Source organism: Lonchura striata, chromosome 25, assembly GCF_050655825.1.
Source record: "Lonchura striata isolate lonStrDom1 chromosome 25, ASM5065582v1, whole genome shotgun sequence".
Taxonomy (NCBI): Eukaryota; Metazoa; Chordata; class Aves; order Passeriformes; family Estrildidae; genus Lonchura; species Lonchura striata.
In genome coordinates, this window is record NC_140727.1 from 1677184 (window position 1) to 1693121 (window position 15938).

General features: G+C 62.8%; 1 protein-coding gene across 2 annotated transcripts; it reads left to right on the forward strand.

Moving 5' to 3' along the window:
• The first annotated feature begins 363 nt into the window (after positions 1 to 363).
• NTRK1 (neurotrophic receptor tyrosine kinase 1) lies at positions 364 to 11646 on the forward strand. 2 transcript variants are annotated; one of them, XM_085560536.1, is made up of 16 exons: positions 364 to 621; positions 2230 to 2304; positions 2466 to 2537; positions 2949 to 3017; positions 3282 to 3436; positions 3541 to 3975; positions 4055 to 4384; positions 4592 to 4609; positions 4759 to 4817; positions 5095 to 5197; positions 5553 to 5699; positions 5780 to 5910; positions 6752 to 6924; positions 9505 to 9745; positions 10823 to 10981; positions 11070 to 11646. In XM_085560536.1, exons 1-16 carry the CDS (start codon positions 428 to 430, stop codon positions 11253 to 11255), a joined length of 2547 nt encoding a protein of 848 aa, XP_085416662.1. In that variant the 5' UTR covers positions 364 to 427; the 3' UTR covers positions 11256 to 11646. The 2 variants fall into 2 exon arrangements, with proteins under 2 accessions (XP_085416662.1, XP_085416661.1); XM_085560535.1 differs by having other exon boundaries at positions 4055 to 4609.
• Positions 11647 to 15938: the final 4292 nt, after the last annotated feature.

Below are 15938 nucleotides of genomic sequence, written 5' to 3' on the forward strand. Positions count from 1 at the left end.
GGAGCGGGTGTGGCGTCTGTGTGTCCATGCGTGTGCACGGGCGTGCCCCAGGAATTTTGGGGGAATTTTGGGAATCCAGCGGTGGGACGGATCCCGTCGGTGGGGCTGGGGGTGCAGGTGTAGGGTGCCAGCCGGCAGGGAGGGTGGCGGCAGGGCACGGGTAGGGCACGGACGGGTCGGTGCCCGTGTGCGGAGACCCCTGCCCCGGGTCGGAGTATTCCCGGTGCCGGTGAATCACGGCCGGGGGTGTCTCGGGCCGGGGCGGGGGCGGTGCCGGGGCGGGGGGAGCCGCCGGCCCCTCCCGGGAGGCCGGTCCGTGCGTTGCTTTTAAGCCCCGCACGGCCCCGTGCTCGGGCTGCCGGGCAAGTGCGAGGGAGGGCGGCACCGGAGCAGCGGCACCGGCACCGGGACCGGCACCGGCCCCGCGATGCCGCCGCTGCCCGCCTGGCTCTGCCTGGCCGCGCTGCTCCTGCCCCTGTCCCTGTCCCTGCCAGCCCCGGGCGCTGCCGGTGCCTGCCCCCGGCCCTGCCGCTGCCCCGGGGCCGGGATTTTGCTCTGCCGGGAGCCCGACACCGTGGGCAGCCTGGCCGCGCTGCTGGGAAGCGGCAGCTTCACCGACGTGTGAGTGGGGCCGGGGGCGATGGGGCCGGGGCTCGGGGTGATGGAGCTCAGACACCGGGCAGAGGCACCGGGAGCGATGGGGCAGCGCGGTGGAACCGGGGGTGACGGGGTCTGGGGTGGGGGTGACGGGGTCTGGGGTGGGAGTGACGGGGTTTGATGGGGACAGAGCGCGGGGAGCAGGCAGAGGAGCTGGGGGTGACGGGGCCGGGGGATGCCGTGGTGCAGCGATGGAGTTGGCGGTGACATGGATGGAGATGATGGGGTCGGGAGTGAGGGATTTTGGGGACCAGGCTGGGGGTGAGGTGCTGTGGCTGGGGGCAGCAGAGCTGACGGACCGGGCAGTGCTGCGGATGGAGGGGATGAGCTCGGGGACAGGATGGCGGGGCTGGGCTGGAGCAGGGATCGCTGGACGGGCTGGGATCGCTGCGGGGGAAGAGCCTGGGGGCTGCAAAATGGGGTGGGGGGGCTGCAGCATCCCCCCAAGGAGCAAGCGAGGGGCTGGGGGCAGCTCTTCACCCCCTCCTGCGGCGATGCCAACCAGGGCAAAACGCTGAGGGTGCAGCAGGGACCCCGGGCGGGGAGCGCCCACGCCGTGCTGGGCAGGGCAGGGCTGTGGGCAGCCGCTTGTCCCCACCCTGCTGGAGGTGTCGCTGTGCCCTGGGGTCTGTGGGTTGGCATGCTGGGGGGGACACACCCCACATTTGCTGCTTTGGGGCATCCACTCTGCTTCCCCCGCTGCAGGATGCGTGGTGGGGAGACAAGGGCTGGAGCGAGCAGAGATGGGAGGGTGCTGGGGGTGCCGGGGTGCTGCAGGCCCCCAAAGTGCCCCAATTCCTGGGGTTTCCCCCCACCCCACAGCGCTGCCTGTGCCGCATCGCTGGGGCCTGGCTGCAGTGTCTCCGTGCCTCAGTTTCCCCACGTGCCAGGGGATGCTGCGCCACAGGCGCTGCCAGCTCTTTGTTCGCTGGCTGGTGGGGTAGGGTGGGGTGGCTGGTGGTGGGGATGGTGGTCCCCGAGAGAACCCCGGCCGTCCCACTGCCCCAGCTGCTCTCGTCCCACCCTCACGGGGGTCAGGGCGGCCAAACCCCCTTGGTGTGGCTCTGAACCCCATTAACCAACCCCTGTGATCTGGGGCTCACAGCAGCAGCCTGTGGGGTGGGGCAGGGAAAAGCCCTGCTCCCACAGGGGCTTTTCTTCATCTCCTGAAGAATAAAGCGATGGGGGGACAGTGACAGCGGTGTCCCTGTCACAGTGCAGGACACCCTGGGGTTTGAGAAAAGGTGGGCACCCAAAGGGTGAGTGGGGCTGGGACCCAGCAAACGTATTCTGTGTGGACTCCCAGTGGTGGCTCAGCCCTGACCCCACACAGTTCACACAGATCGGGGGCTCGGCACCACCGGGACCACCTGCTGCCATCCCCCCTTCTTCCCAGCTCATCCCAGGGGAAACTGAGGCACAGTGGGGTGGCTCAGCTCCATCCTTGTCCCCATCCCCGGCTGTGGGCACGGCCTGGGGAGCGGGAGAGCTCTCATGCCCCACGCTTTGCCAACAGCCCCGGGCACGAGGGGTCGTGGGCTGCCACCCTGAGCCCTCTCCTTTGCCTTCCAGCATCATCGAGAACCAGCCGGCGCTCACCACCCTGACCCGAGCTGACACCAGGACGCTGCGGGACCTCAGGAACCTGTGAGCAGCCCGGGGATGGGGTCCCTGCCCGGGGAATCGGAGGGAGGGAAGGGCTGGTGGAGGGGGAGGATCCCCAGGGCTCGATCGGAGCCACAGGGGCCGCTCCCAGGAGGGAGACTGGGGCTGCACAGCGCGGGTGCTCAGCCCTTCCCTCCTTCCAGCACCATCTCCAGGACGGGGCTGCAGCACATCTCTGCCGACGCCTTCCAGGACACCCCCAGGCTGAGCCACGTGTGAGTCTCCCCCTCCCCTCCGCTCGGGGATGGTCGCCCCGGTCCCCCCGGGGCGCTGGCCCCGGTGCGGGGTGGCCGGTCCCCGTGCCCGCGTGGGATCGATGGTCCCGCTGCCCACGGGCACATCGCGGGGGCGGGCGGGGCTGTGCTGCTGAGTGGGAAACCATCGATCTGGGCAGGAGTGCGGGCAGCTGCCGGCCCCCCCGGCAGCCCTGTGCTCCCGAATCCCCCAAAAACTGGGGGGGGGGGGCCGTCCTGGGCTGCACGGGGCTCCCCGCTGAAGGCTGGTGGCACGCCTGGCAGAGCCGGCCGTGCTGGGGCACGGTGTGACAGCCCCGTGCCCCCATCCTCTGCGGATGCTGGGCGGGAATTCCAGTGGGAAGGGGTGGCTGATGGGGGCTGTCCCAACAGGAATCTCTCCTCCAATGCGCTGCAAAGCCTTTCCTGGAAAACCTTCTGGCATCTGCCCCTGCAAGAGCTGTGAGTGATGAGAGAGAGGGGGGAGGTGGGCGCAGAGTGTCTCCCACTGGGGGTGCACCCTGTGGGTGACACAGAGCTGGGGATGCAGTGAGGTGGTGGCTCTGCATCCACGGGTGTGGGGAAGGGGGTGGCACGTTGGGCGTTGTGTGACACAAAGCTGGAGGCTGGCGGCGCAAGGCGCAGCCTTGGCTGACTCTTCTGGGACACGCACCAACTCCTGGAGTCCTTTTGAGCCCGTGTTCTCTCTTCCCTGCTCCATCTCAGCATCTTGGTGGGAAATCCCTTCAACTGCTCCTGCGGGCTCCGCTGGCTGCAGCTGTGGCAGAGCAGCAGCCGGGCCGAGCTGGGGAACCAGTCCCTGCTCTGCTGGGAGGGCAGCGTGCTGGTGCCCCTGGGCAGCCAGGTTCTCCAGCCCTGTGGTACGTGGCTGGGGATGGCTTTGCCCCCTGGCTTTGTCCCCTGTCCCCATTTGGCATAGCAGGGACGCGGGGACACGCGTGGCTCACCCTTCCTACCCCTGCAGACCCCCCGGCCGTCCGCATCGAGCCCCCCGAGGCGGTGCTGCGCCAAGGGGACAGCGCCAACCTCACGTGCCACGTCAGCGCCAACCCACCGGCCACCGCGGAGTGGGTGCTCCCCGAGGTGCTCCCCGAGGTGGGACCCGAGCTGCTCGTTGTCACCAAGGCAAGCTCAGCCTTCCAGGGGTATGGCTCCAGCAGCGCTGACCCCCCCCCAGCACCCTCTCACTGGTGGGGTGGGCGTGGGGGGATGCAGGAGGTGCCCAGGCTTGGGGGGTGGCATCTGCTCATCCCGTCCCGGTGTTCCCTGCAGCTCTCAGACCGGGAGATCGTCCTGGAGATCAACAACGTCTCCTCCCACCTCAACCACAAGGACTTGACGTGCCGGGCCGAGAACGCGGCGGGGCTGGCAGAGGACAGCGTGGTGCTGAACGTCACCTGTGAGAAGCGCAGGAGGGGCTGGCGTGAGGGCTGCCCAGGGGTCTGGCTCGGGAACGCAGCCAGCTCTGTCTCTCCCAGTTCCCCCCGTGATTCTGCTGCTGGACACAGCCATCCCCCGGCATTTCTGGTGCATCCCCTTCTCCGTGGATGCCTTCCCCGTCCCCAGCATCCGCTGGCTCTTCAACGGGACGACGCTGCTGGAGGGACCCTACATCCACACCCTCATCATGGAGTACGAGCACAACTCCACCGTGCTCCACGGCTGCCTCCAGCTCAACCGGCCCACCCACGTCAACAACGGCAACTACACGCTCGTGGCACGCAACGCCCTGGGCTCGGCCTCCCGCAGCGTCCAGGTGCGCTTCATGGACAACCCCTTCAGCTTCAGCCCTGAGGAGCCCATCCCCGGTAGGTGCCACCTGGGGTGTCCCCCCCGTCCTACAGAGGAGCTGTGCCACACCCGCTGGGCAGGGCGGGTTGTACTGGGCTCCGCCTGTTGTCTGTACAAGCCCTGGTGTGCCTCAGTTTCCCCAGGGATGAGAGGGGGAAGGATGGGCTGCTCCCAGCTGATGAATAATGAGTGTTTCTTCTTTCTCTCCTTTCGGCCTGCTCTAGTGTCTCTGTCCCCACTGGGTGAGTGGCCAGGATTGCTGCCCCGGCCCCCCTAAACTGGGCGTCCCACCCACCCCCCCAGGGCTTCTTCTGGGGTGTCCAGGTCCTCGCCAGGGCCACGTCGGGGGACGGGGACCCCACAGTCACCCTACATCTTCTCCCTGCCCCAGGCACCAGGAACAGCTCGCTGGAGGGGCCTGTGGAGACCATGGATGAGCACACCTTTGGGGTGAGGAGCCGCTCTGCCGTCTGGGATGGGGGGACGCCTGAAGAGGGGGGGACAAAAATCCCGTGGGGACAGCGCAGCCAGCACCGCGTGGGATGTGGGGTGTACAACGGGGATGAAGGACAGACCCTCAGCGCCCCCGTGGCATCTCCTGGGGCTTGTAACCATCTCGGGGGTTTGTTCCCACCCCATGGGCTGAGAAAAGGGACCTGGTGGGACCTGGGCTGGTGGGAACCCAGCTGGTGGGACCTGGGCCCCAGCCTTGTCCTCGCTGGAGCAGGTCTCGGTGGCCGTGGCGCTGGCTGTGTTCGCCTGCCTCTCCCTCTCCGTGCTGCTCCTCCTGCTCAACAAGTGCGGGCGCCGCTCCAAGTTCGGCATGAACCGTGAGTGCCGCCGGCCGGGTGCCTCGGTAGCGGGGCTGTGAGCCGGGGACAGCGCCGTGCCCGCGTCCCCGGGGCTGCGGCCACCCGGGCTGGGCCCCAGGTGTGTGGCAAGAGGGACGGCGGGCGGGGGGACACCCGTGGAGAGGTGCCGGCTCCCCCGGGAGCGCGGGCAGCAGCTGCTAATTCACTCCTGGAATGGATTCAGCCTCTAAATGGGTTCGATCGAATGGTTTTGGGCTGCCTGGCCCCCGGGGATGGATGAACTGGGGGTTTGCTCGGCAGAGCCTGGCACCGGCCGCACAGGCTGGGGGAGGGACCGGGGGTCCCCTGATGCCTTTGTCCTTGTCCCCACGAGGCTCGGCGGTGCTGGCCCAAGAGGACGACCTGGCCATGTCCCTGCACTTCATGACCCTGGGCAGCAGCCCGCTTTCCTCGGCTGAGAGCAAGCTGGAGGGGCCGAAGAGCAACGTCATCGAGAACCCCCAGTATTTCTGCAACGCCTGTAAGGGACTGGGGGTCCCCCAGCAGCCCCCCAGGCTCCCAGCCGAGCCGGGGGGCACTGACGGGCGGGGGTCCCCCCAGGTGTGCACCACGTGCAGCGCAGGGACATCGTGCTCAAGTGGGAGCTGGGCGAGGGCGCCTTCGGGAAGGTGTTCCTGGCCGAGTGCTGCAACCTCCTCCCGGAGCAGGAGAAGACGCTGGTGGCCGTGAAGGTGAGGAGGGGGCCCGAGGTGGGGTGAGGGGGGTCCGGTGTGGGGGTGAGGGGGTTAAATGTGGGAGTGAGGGGGTTCAGTGTGGGGTGAGGGGGTTAAATGTGAGAGTGAGGGGGTCCAATGTGGGGTGAGGGGGTTAAATGTGAGAGTGAGGGGGTCCAATGTGGGGTGAGGGGGTTAAATGTGGGGCGAGGATGTCCAGTGTGGGGGTGAGGGGGTCCAGTGTGGGGTGAGGGGGTTAAATGTGGGAGTGAGGGGGTCCAATGTGGGGTGAGGGGCTCCAGTATGGAGTGAGGGGGTTAAATGTGGGGCGAGGATGTCCAGTGTGGGGGTGAGGGAGTCCAGTGTGGGGCGAGGGGGTTAAATGTGGGGTGAAGTGGTCTCAAGGGGGGGTGAGGGGGTCCAATGTGGGGTTGAGGGGGTTCAGTGTGGGGTGAGGGGCTCCAGTATGGAGTGAGGGGGTTAAATGTGGGGCGAGGATGTCCAGTGTGGGGGTGAGGGGGTCCAGTGTGGGGTGAGGGGGTTAAATGTGGGGTGAAGTGGTCTCATGGGGGGGTGAGGGGGTCCGGTGTGGGGGTGAGGGGGTTAAATGTGGGGGTGAGGGGGTTAAATGTGGGCTAAAGGGGTTAAATGTGGGGGTGAGGGGGTCCGAGGTGGGGTGAGGGGGTCCAGTGTCGGGGTGAGGGTGCCCGAGGTGGGGGTGAGTGGGTTAAATGTGGTGGAGAGGGGGTCTGTGGGGGTGAGGGTGTCCAATGTGGGGTGAGGGTGTCCAATGTGGGGTGAGGGTGCCCGAGGTGGGGGTGGGCGTCCGTGGGCTGTCACCGGCGCCGTGTCCCGGCAGGCGCTGAAGGAGGTGACGGAAAGCGCCCGCTCGGATTTCCAACGCGAAGCCGAGCTGCTGACGGTGCTGCAGCACGAGCACATCGTCAAGTTCTACGGCGTGTGCACGGAGGGCGAGCCCCTCATCATGGTCTTCGAGTACATGAAACACGGCGACCTCAACCGCTTCCTCAGGTGGGACCTGGGGGGGGGACAGGAGCCCCCCATCTGCCTCTCCACCAGCGCAGCCAGCCTGCTCCCTGCTAATGCAGCCCTCCTTGCAATATTGATTAGATTAGCTGTCTGAGAGGCTTAAATAGAGAGAGATTGGCCATCAGCTGGAATAAGCAGAGACTTTTCGATTGCCCCCCCAGGTATTGCTGCTAGACGGGGGGGGGGGGGGGGGGGCTGCCCGAGGCATCGCTTTAGTGGCCGCGCCAGGAGCTCTGAGACGTGGCTTTTATGATTATTGTGATGGGAGCTGGCATTAATGGCTGTGCCGAGCAGAGCTGCCCCAGCCCCCGGCCGGGCTGTCAGCCGCGCTCGCCATCAAAGGCACCGAGGGGCTGCGGGGCCGCGCTGCCCGGCCGGGGCTGCACGCCCCGCTTCACAGCCAGGGCTGCTTGCACAGCTCCCCACGGGCCCTGACACGCTGGTTTCCATCCGGACACGCGGCTTTCCATCCTGACACGCGGCTTTCCACACTGACACGCTGCTTTCCATCCTGACACGCGGCTTTCCACCCTGACACGCGGCTTTCACACCCTGACACGCGGCTTTCCACCCTGACACGCGGCTTTCCACCCTGACACGCGGCTTTCACACCCTGACACGCGGTTTTCCACCCTGACACGCTGCTTTCACACCCTGACACGCTGCTTTCACACCCTGACACGCGGCTTTCCACCCTGACACGCTGCTTTCCATCCTGACACGCGGCTTTCCACACTGACACGCGGCTTTCCACCCTGACACGCGGCTTTCCACACTGACACACGGCTTTCCACTCTGACACGCGGCTTTCCATCCTGACACGCTGCTTTCCATCCTGACACGCGGCTTTCACACCCTGACACGCGGCTTTCCACCCTGACACGCTGCTTTCCATCCTGACACGCGGCTTTCCACTCTGACACGCGGCTTTCCATCCTGACACACTGCTTTCTCACCCTGACACGCTGCTTTCACACCCTGACACGCTGCTTTCCACACTGACTCACTGCTTTCACACCCGAACATGCTCCTTTCCACCCCTGGCATGCTGCCTTCTGCAGGGGAATGGCTGCACCTGTGTGTGCACAGGTGTGTGTGCCCTCTATGTGTGTGTGCACAGGTGTGTGTGCCCTCTCTGTGTGTGTGCACAGGTGTGTGTGCCCTCTGTGTGTGTGTGTGTGTGCACAGGTGTGTGTGCCCTCTCTGTGTGTGTACAGGTGTGTGTGCCCTCTGTGTGTGTGTGTGTGTGCACAGGTGTGTGTGCCCTCTATGTGTGTGTGCACAGGTGTGTGTGCCCTCTGTGTGTGTGTACAGGTGTGTGTGCCCTCTGTGTGTGTGTGTGTGTGTGCACAGGTGTGTGTGCCCTCTCTGTGTGTGTGCACAGGTGTGTGTGTCCTCCCTGTGTGTGTGCACAGGTGTGTGTGCACAGGTGTGTGTGCCATCCCATGGGTGTGCACATTCATGTGTGCCCTCTGTGTGTTTACCCGTTCATGTGTACCCTCCCTGTGTGTGTGCACATTCATGTGTGCCCTCCCTATGCCCACACACGTGTGCACACCCACACACCTCTCCCCTGTGAGTGTGCACCTCCCCAGTGCACGCACACACACATGTGAGCACATTTCCCTTCCGTGCACACGTGTGTGCCCTCCCTTCCCTGGCACACACGTCCACGCCTCTCTCTCGTGTGCCCGCGTGCCAGGGGAGGATGCACATGTGTGTGTGTGTGTGTGTGTGTGTGTGTGTGAGTGTGCTCTGACCCCCTGGCTGTGGGTGCCTTCTTCCCCCACGTGTACACACACACACACACACTTGCACACACACACACACACACACACACAGACACACACACACAAACACTTGCACACCCTTCTCTGGTGCGTGTGAACACTAGTGCCTGCCTGTGCTGGGTACCTGCACAAACACACGTGAGCACTTTTCCCACGTGCAAACCTTTTCGATTTGCACTCATCCCCACGTGCAAACCCTTTAGATTTACCCCTTTCCCCATGTGCAAACCCTTTAGATTTTCACTTTTCCCTACGTGCACCCCCTTTAAATTTGCACTTTTCCCCACCTGCACCCCCTTTAGATTTACACCTTTCCCCACCTGCACACCCCTTAATTTGCACTTTTCCCCATGTGCACACCCTTTAGATTTTCACTTTTCCCCCCCTGCACCCCCTTTATTACCCCTTTCCCCATGTGCATCCCCTTTAGATTTTCACTTTTCCCCACATGCACCCCCTTTAGATTTTCACTTTTCCCCCCCTGCACCCCCTTTATTACCCCTTTCCCCATGTGCACACCCCTTAGATTTTCACTTTTCCCCCCCTGCACCCCCTTTATTACCCCTTTCCCCATGTGCACCCCCTTTAGATTTGCACTTTCCCCACCTGCACGCCCTTTATTACCCCTTTCCCCATGTGCACCCCCTTTAAATTTTCACTTTCCCCCCCTGCACCCCCTTTATTACCCCTTTCCCCAGCCGGGCAGCGCAGCCTCTCCCCGCCCGGCCTCTCGCCCACGTCGTGCCCTCCAAGCCGCCCCTGTGCCCCGCAGGTCCCACGGCCCCGATGCCAAAATGCTGGAGCAGGGCGCGGGGCAGGCGCGGGGGCCGCTGGCGCTGGGCCACATGCTGCACATCGCCACGCAGATCGCCTCGGGCATGGTCTACCTCGCCTCCCTGCACTTCGTCCACCGCGACCTGGCCACCCGCAACTGCCTGGTGGGCCACGACCTGGTGGTGAAAATCGGCGATTTCGGCATGTCCCGGGACATCTACAGCACTGATTATTACCGGGTGAGCTGCTCCTTCTCTCCTCTCCGCTCTGGGGTGGGAGGTCACGCTCGATTTTCCACCCCCAGCCCGTGGCTGCTGCCTGCCACCTCTTCTCCATCCACGTTTAACCGCAGGATGGGTTGGGTTGGAAAGGATGTTTGGAAATGGTCCAGCTCAACCTGCAGGGACGCTCTCCAATAGAGCAGGTTGCTGGCTCCAAATCCTGACCTTGAATATCTCCAGGGATGGGGCAGCCACAGCTTCTCTGGGCAACCCTCAGAGTAAAAACGTTTCTTCCTTACACCTAACCTGGGGTTTTGTGGGAACACCCAGCCTGGTTCAGGGGTTCCGTGTGGTGGAAAAGTCTCTCCTCCAAGCTGTGCTTCCAAAGAAAGGCTCAGCAGTTTCTTGTTGTTTGGTCTCAAGGCAGTTTATTGCGAGTTATCTAAAAGATTGTCTTCTTGAGCTGCTGTGGTTTGCTCAGCAGCCCAGGCAGGAGGCACACACACCCCTGACACCCTCTCTATCTGCTGTCTTCTTCTTCTCCCTCCCCACCCAGGGCTGCTGCTATCTTTTCTATGATATATTACGTATTACGTGTTTATAGTTTCCCCCCCATTCCTACTACCTATATTACAAAGTGCTTTTCTACTCTAAACCAATCTGTGAGTGCCAACATCACCAAGAACATGGAGGCGAGGAAAAGGAAGGAGGAAGAACAGGATCAGCCCACTTTCCTCCATCTTAGAACTCCTGACCCCCATGTACAAAGTAAAAACCCCCCTGTACAGGTGCTAAAACCCCCCTGTACAATACTAAAAAAATTTCCCTTCTGTTTTGTAACTACTTCTACTATACTATCCAACCCTTTGTGAGTGTTCCACCTCCAAAGTTGGTAACTCATCCCATGGCTCCAACTCAAAATCCCAGCTGTTTCCAGCTGCCTGCCAGGGTCTAAAATGCTTCTGAGCAAGGCCTGGAACCTCTAAAAATGTCTGAGGGACAGTTTGAGTTCCAGCAGGGTTTACTGAACGGGGCCAGGGATGGGGGATGGAAACAGGAGGGTCCCTGCCTTGCTGACAGCCCTGCTGTGGGCAGGTGGGGGGCAGGACCATGCTGCCCATCCGCTGGATGCCTCCCGAGAGCATCCTGTACCGCAAATTCACCACCGAGAGCGACGTCTGGAGCTTCGGCGTGGTGCTCTGGGAGATCTTCACCTACGGGAAGCAGCCCTGGTACCAACTCTCCAACGCCGAGGTGAGCGAGCTGGGGCAAGGAGGATGGGGGCAGCCCCTCTGGGGGTGCTCAGCGCGGGGGGATCCCATCTCCATCCCTGTTCCCGCAGGCCATCGAGTGCATCACGCAGGGCCGGGAGCTGGAGCGGCCCCGCACGTGCCCCTCCGAGGTTTATGGCATCATGCAGAGCTGCTGGCAGCGGGAGCCCCAGCAGCGCCAGCCCATCAAGGAGATCCACAGCCGCCTGCAGGCCCTCGTCAAGACACCCCCAGTCTATCTGGACATCCTGGGCTGAGTGGGGACCCCCCCAGCCACCCTCTGCTCCTTGCTGTTCCCCTGCCCGCCCTGCCACCCGCACACCCACAGGCGGGAGAAGCCTGAAACCTTATTTATAGTGCAAAACGCCAGCCCAATCCCGGCTTGGGGGGGCTGGAGGGCTGGGCTGGGGGACCCCCGGGGCTGTGCCCCCCTTGTCTGACTCCTTAACGCTCCCACAGTGCCAGGATGGAGGCTCTTGGCTGATGTGGGTTGGCTCGGGGGGGGGTGCAGAGCCGGGGGACCCCAGCACGGGCTGCGTGCCAGTGCAGGAGCTGGGGGGGCTCGGCTCTCCCCGGGGAGTTGGGGTTGCCCCGTGCTCACCCGCTCTGCAGCGAAGCCAATCAATAATAAACCGTGTCTCCTCCGCAGTGACCCCCGCGTTCTCTGGGCAGGTGGGACTGGGGGCATTTTGGGGAGAAAAAGGGGGTTTTTCACTTCAGGGAAGCTGCTCTGTCTGGGGGAGAGGAGGTGCTGGGCCAGCGATCCTCCCAGGATGCGGGGACAGCCTGGGCTGCGGGGGTCACACACCCCGGGGCAGGGCTGGTGTCCCCATGGATGTCACCAGGGATGCTTTTGGCTGTGCCACGAGGGCTCCGGCGATTCTTGTGCCACACCCTGGCCCGGGGAGTCTCCTTGCAGAGGGCTCCAGCTGGAGGATGGGACTCCGCAGCACAAAGCCACCACCCATCCCCCCCAAAAGAGCGACATCCCTCCTTGGCTGTGTCCTCCCGTGGAACCGGGGGTTATCGCATGCCCCGCAGCAGCCACTCCATCATCCCTCCTCAGGCTCTCCAGCCGCCTTGGTAATGGTTGAGACCTGGATTTGACCATAATGGAGCTGAATTGATTTCATCTGGATAATTAGGCAGCACAGGCAGAGCCCTGGCAGCTCCTTTGTTACCCCCTGTGACCCAAGATAAGCAGGAGGAAAGCGGGCTCGCAGGGGAAACTGAGGCACGGCACGAGGTGGGAGAAATCAGGGGGCTCTTTGCTGGGTGCGGAGGGGTTTGGGGCTGCCTTGGCACCTGGCTGTGCCCAGTGGCTTGCGTGGCACAGTGAGGGCAGGAGGAAATGGGAGCTCCCAGCCTGAGCAGCCCTCAGCCCCGCAGCGGGGCCAGGCCCCTCTGGCTCGCCCTGGATCTTGGCTGAGGGTCCTGTCCGGGAAAAGGGGAGCTGCCAGGGGCAGGTCCGGCTCTGCTGGGGCTCAGCCTGGCTGCCAGAGCCCCCCACCCGCTTCCTTGGGGTCTCTAATCGCTGCCCTCGCTGATTTATGGCCATCCCCCCCCGCCCCCTTATCTAATTTGAGGAAGGAACTAGATTACAACCTTGAGCTTTTCCAGCCCCGCGCCGGAGATTGCCGCAGACCGGTGCCCCAAAAGGACCGTGTGTGCTGACACCCCCTCTCCAAGCAGGCTGGGCTTCCCTGTGTCGCTCAGATCCCTTCATGGGGTGGCAATGCCTCAGCGGGGCGTGGCTGTGCCTCAGTTTCCCCCTTGGAGCGGTCAGGGAAGAGTTAAGGTTCACCCCGCGATCGATTTTATCCCCCCCCTCCGCGCCTCCCTGCTGGGGAAGTTTCTCCATTTCAGCGCTCCGCGGGGAGCGGTAATGGACTCTGGCAATGAGGTAATTAACGGCTCCGCTCCCGGGCGGCACCGGGGCCCGGCCCCGCTCCCCCGGCTTCATCGGGGCCCGGGTTCCCGGAGCCGAGCCCGCTTCGGGCGGCGGGCACAGCTGCGGTGGTCGCCACGCACATCGCGCCCCGCGGGTCCCACCCCGGCTGTGCCACCCTCCCGCGCCCTGGTGCCACCAGCGCTGGGCGCGGCGGGGTCGGGTTTGATCTTTAGAGGGTCCCGCTCCCTCCCAAAATCTAATGTCAGCGTTCAGGAACACACAGAATCACAGAATATCATTATTTGCAGGTGCTTTTATTGATGAAGAGCTCTGGGAATCAGGTACAGACCCAAATCTGACTCCGACACGGCTTTCGAGCTGAACGTATTTTATATTCTATCCTTATATAACTTACATATTAATTATTAAACTGATATTGTTCTATTGTATACATTGACATGAGTTTCTCGTGATCTTTCTTAGGCCCCTGACCACAGTTTCTCATGATTATTCTTACGATTAAACAGTAATTATATTTAATTACTAAACAATCATCACATCTAACAATTATTTATCACGTACCAGCTACACAGGTGCAGTTCTAGCAAGTACAAGTTCTCCATGTGCTTAGGCTGTTTATTTTTCCAAGGCCTACTAAGCTTATTTTTCCTTTTCACCCTAAATCCCCATGATTTTAAAACCCTTTTACTCTCACTGAGGGGACCCCAGGTAAGAGGCTCAGTGATGTGTTTGGGGTGGTGTTTAGGGTTGCTGAGGGCACAGCGGGGTCCTGCCCATCCACCAAAGTGCACCCGGGGGTCTCCGTCCTCTCCGGCTCCGGGGCTCCCGGGGGGGCTGCAAAGGCATCTCGGCACTGAAGTGCCGCTGCGATGTCCCCGAGCAATATTTCCCCCGCCCCGGGGACACCTTAAAAAGCATCGCAGGGAGGGAGGGAGGGGTCGCTTCCCCAGCAGACCCTCAGCTCCGGATGTCCCCAGCGTGTCCCATCTTGTCCCATCTCCAATATCCTTTTCCTTCTCCAGGCCCCCGCGCTCCCCGTGGCCGCCCCTGCTCCGGGAGCGCCGTTTTGGGGTGGTCGCACGGAGCCCCAGCTGCGGGTGGGCTCGATCCTAATGGAGAGCCGGGCGGAGGAACGGCGAGGGGGGCGGGCAGCCGAGTCTCCCCGGGACGTGCAAATCGTTGCGAGTGATTAGAGCTGTTCCTGTAACGAGCAGAGCAATTAACGGCGCCTCGGGAGCCGCCGAGGCCGCTAATGTGTGCCGGGGGCGGGGGGCAGCCGGGCAAGGGGGCCCGGGGGGCTGAGTGCCGGGCCGGGGGTCCCGGGGTGGGGGGAGCGCGGTGTCACCGGGGCTGGCACGGGGATCTCGGGGTGAGGGGACACAGCCAGGAGCCCGGGATGTGATTGTGGTGTCTGCTCGGGACTCAGGGTGGCAGAGGTTGAGAATCCGGGGCTGCGGGGTGGTGCCAGGACAGGGGGGGATGTACGGACAGAGATCCCGGGATGCGGGGGATGTACGGACAGAGATCCCGGGATGCGGGGGATGTACGGACAGAGATCCCGGGATGCGGGGGATGTACGGACAGAGATCCCGGGATGCGGGGGATGTACGGACAGAGATCCCGGGATGCAGCCGAGCACATGGCCAGCGGCGAGGGGGCGGCTCGTGCCTGCAATCCCGGGGTGCAGCCGGGATCCTCAGACGTGGAGATGCTGCGTGCCCGGGATATGGGGGGGACGTGCACCCGAGATTTGGGGGTGCAGGAATGAGGCGTCCTGGGATGCAGGGAGGATATGCCAAGGATGTTGGGATGCAGGGATAATGTCCTGGGATGCAGGAATGCTGTGCCTGGAATGTTGAGATGCAAGGATGATGTCCTGGAATGTTGGGATGCAGGAATGATGTCCTGGGACATTGGGATGCAGGAATGATGTGTTCCTGGGATGCAGGGATGATGTCTTGGGATGCAGGGATGATGTGCCAGGGATGTTGGGATGCAAGGATGATGTCCTGGGATATTGGGATGCAGGAATTATGTGTCCCTGGGATGTTGGGATGATGTCCTGGGATGTTGGGATGATGTCCTGGGATGTTTGGATGCAGGAATGATGTGTCCTGGGATACAGGGATGATATCCTGGGATGCAGGGATGATGTGTCCCTGGGATACGGGGATGATGTCCTGGGATGTTGGGATGCAGGGAGGATGTCCTGGGATGTTGGGATGCAGGAATGATGTGTCCCTGGGATGCAGGGATGATGTCCTAGGATGCAGGGATGATGTCCTGGGATGTTGGGATGCAAGGGTGATGTGTCCCTGGGATACAGGGATGCTGTGCCCAGGATGTTGGGATGCAGGAATGATGTGTCCTGGGATACAGGGATGATGTCCTGGGATATTGGGATGCAGGAATTATGTGTCCCTGGGGTGTTGGGATGATGTCCTGGGATGTTGGGATGCAGGAATGAGGTGTCCCTGGGATGCAGGGATGATGTCCTGGGATGCAGGAATGATGTCCTGGGATGTTGGGATGCAGGAATGATGTGTCCCTGGGATAACAGGGATGATATCCTGGGATGTTGGGATGCAGGGATGATGTGTCCCTGGGATACAGGGTTGCTGTGCCCGGGGTGTTGGGCACCAACCCCGGGCTCTGCTCTGCTGCCAGCTGCCCGTGCCCTGAAGCCAAAGGACACCCAAAGGTCCCCACATCCCCTCACCACAGAGCAGCTGCCCCTTGCTCAGGGGGTCCCTTCGCTTGCCCCAGCCCTGAGGGTCAAGCCCTGCACCCATGGGTGCCACAGAGCCCTCGGGAAGGGGGCACCCTCCAGCACCAGCACCCCGCTGAGGGGCTGCACCAGGATGTCCCCACAGACCCGTCCCCGTCCCGTGCTCTGCGAGAGCAGTCCCGGCCGTGCTGCTGTGCCAAAACCCTCTGGTTTCTGGACAGAGGAGGAGAAAAAAAAAAAAAAAAAGAAAAAAATAATTAAGGGGATTTTTTTTTTTTATTTTTTTCCCTTTTCCGTAGT

Coding starts and splice junctions, on each gene's coding strand:
- NTRK1 (XM_085560535.1), top strand. CDS start 428: ATGCCGCCGCTGCCCGCCTGGCTCTGCCTGGCCGCGCTGCTCCTGCCC. Junction 3,018..3,281: donor CATCTGCCCCTGCAAGAGCT/GTGAGTGATGAG, acceptor GCTCCATCTCAG/CATCTTGGTGGGAAATCCCT. Junction 9,746..10,822: donor ACAGCACTGATTATTACCGG/GTGAGCTGCTCC, acceptor TGCTGTGGGCAG/GTGGGGGGCAGGACCATGCT.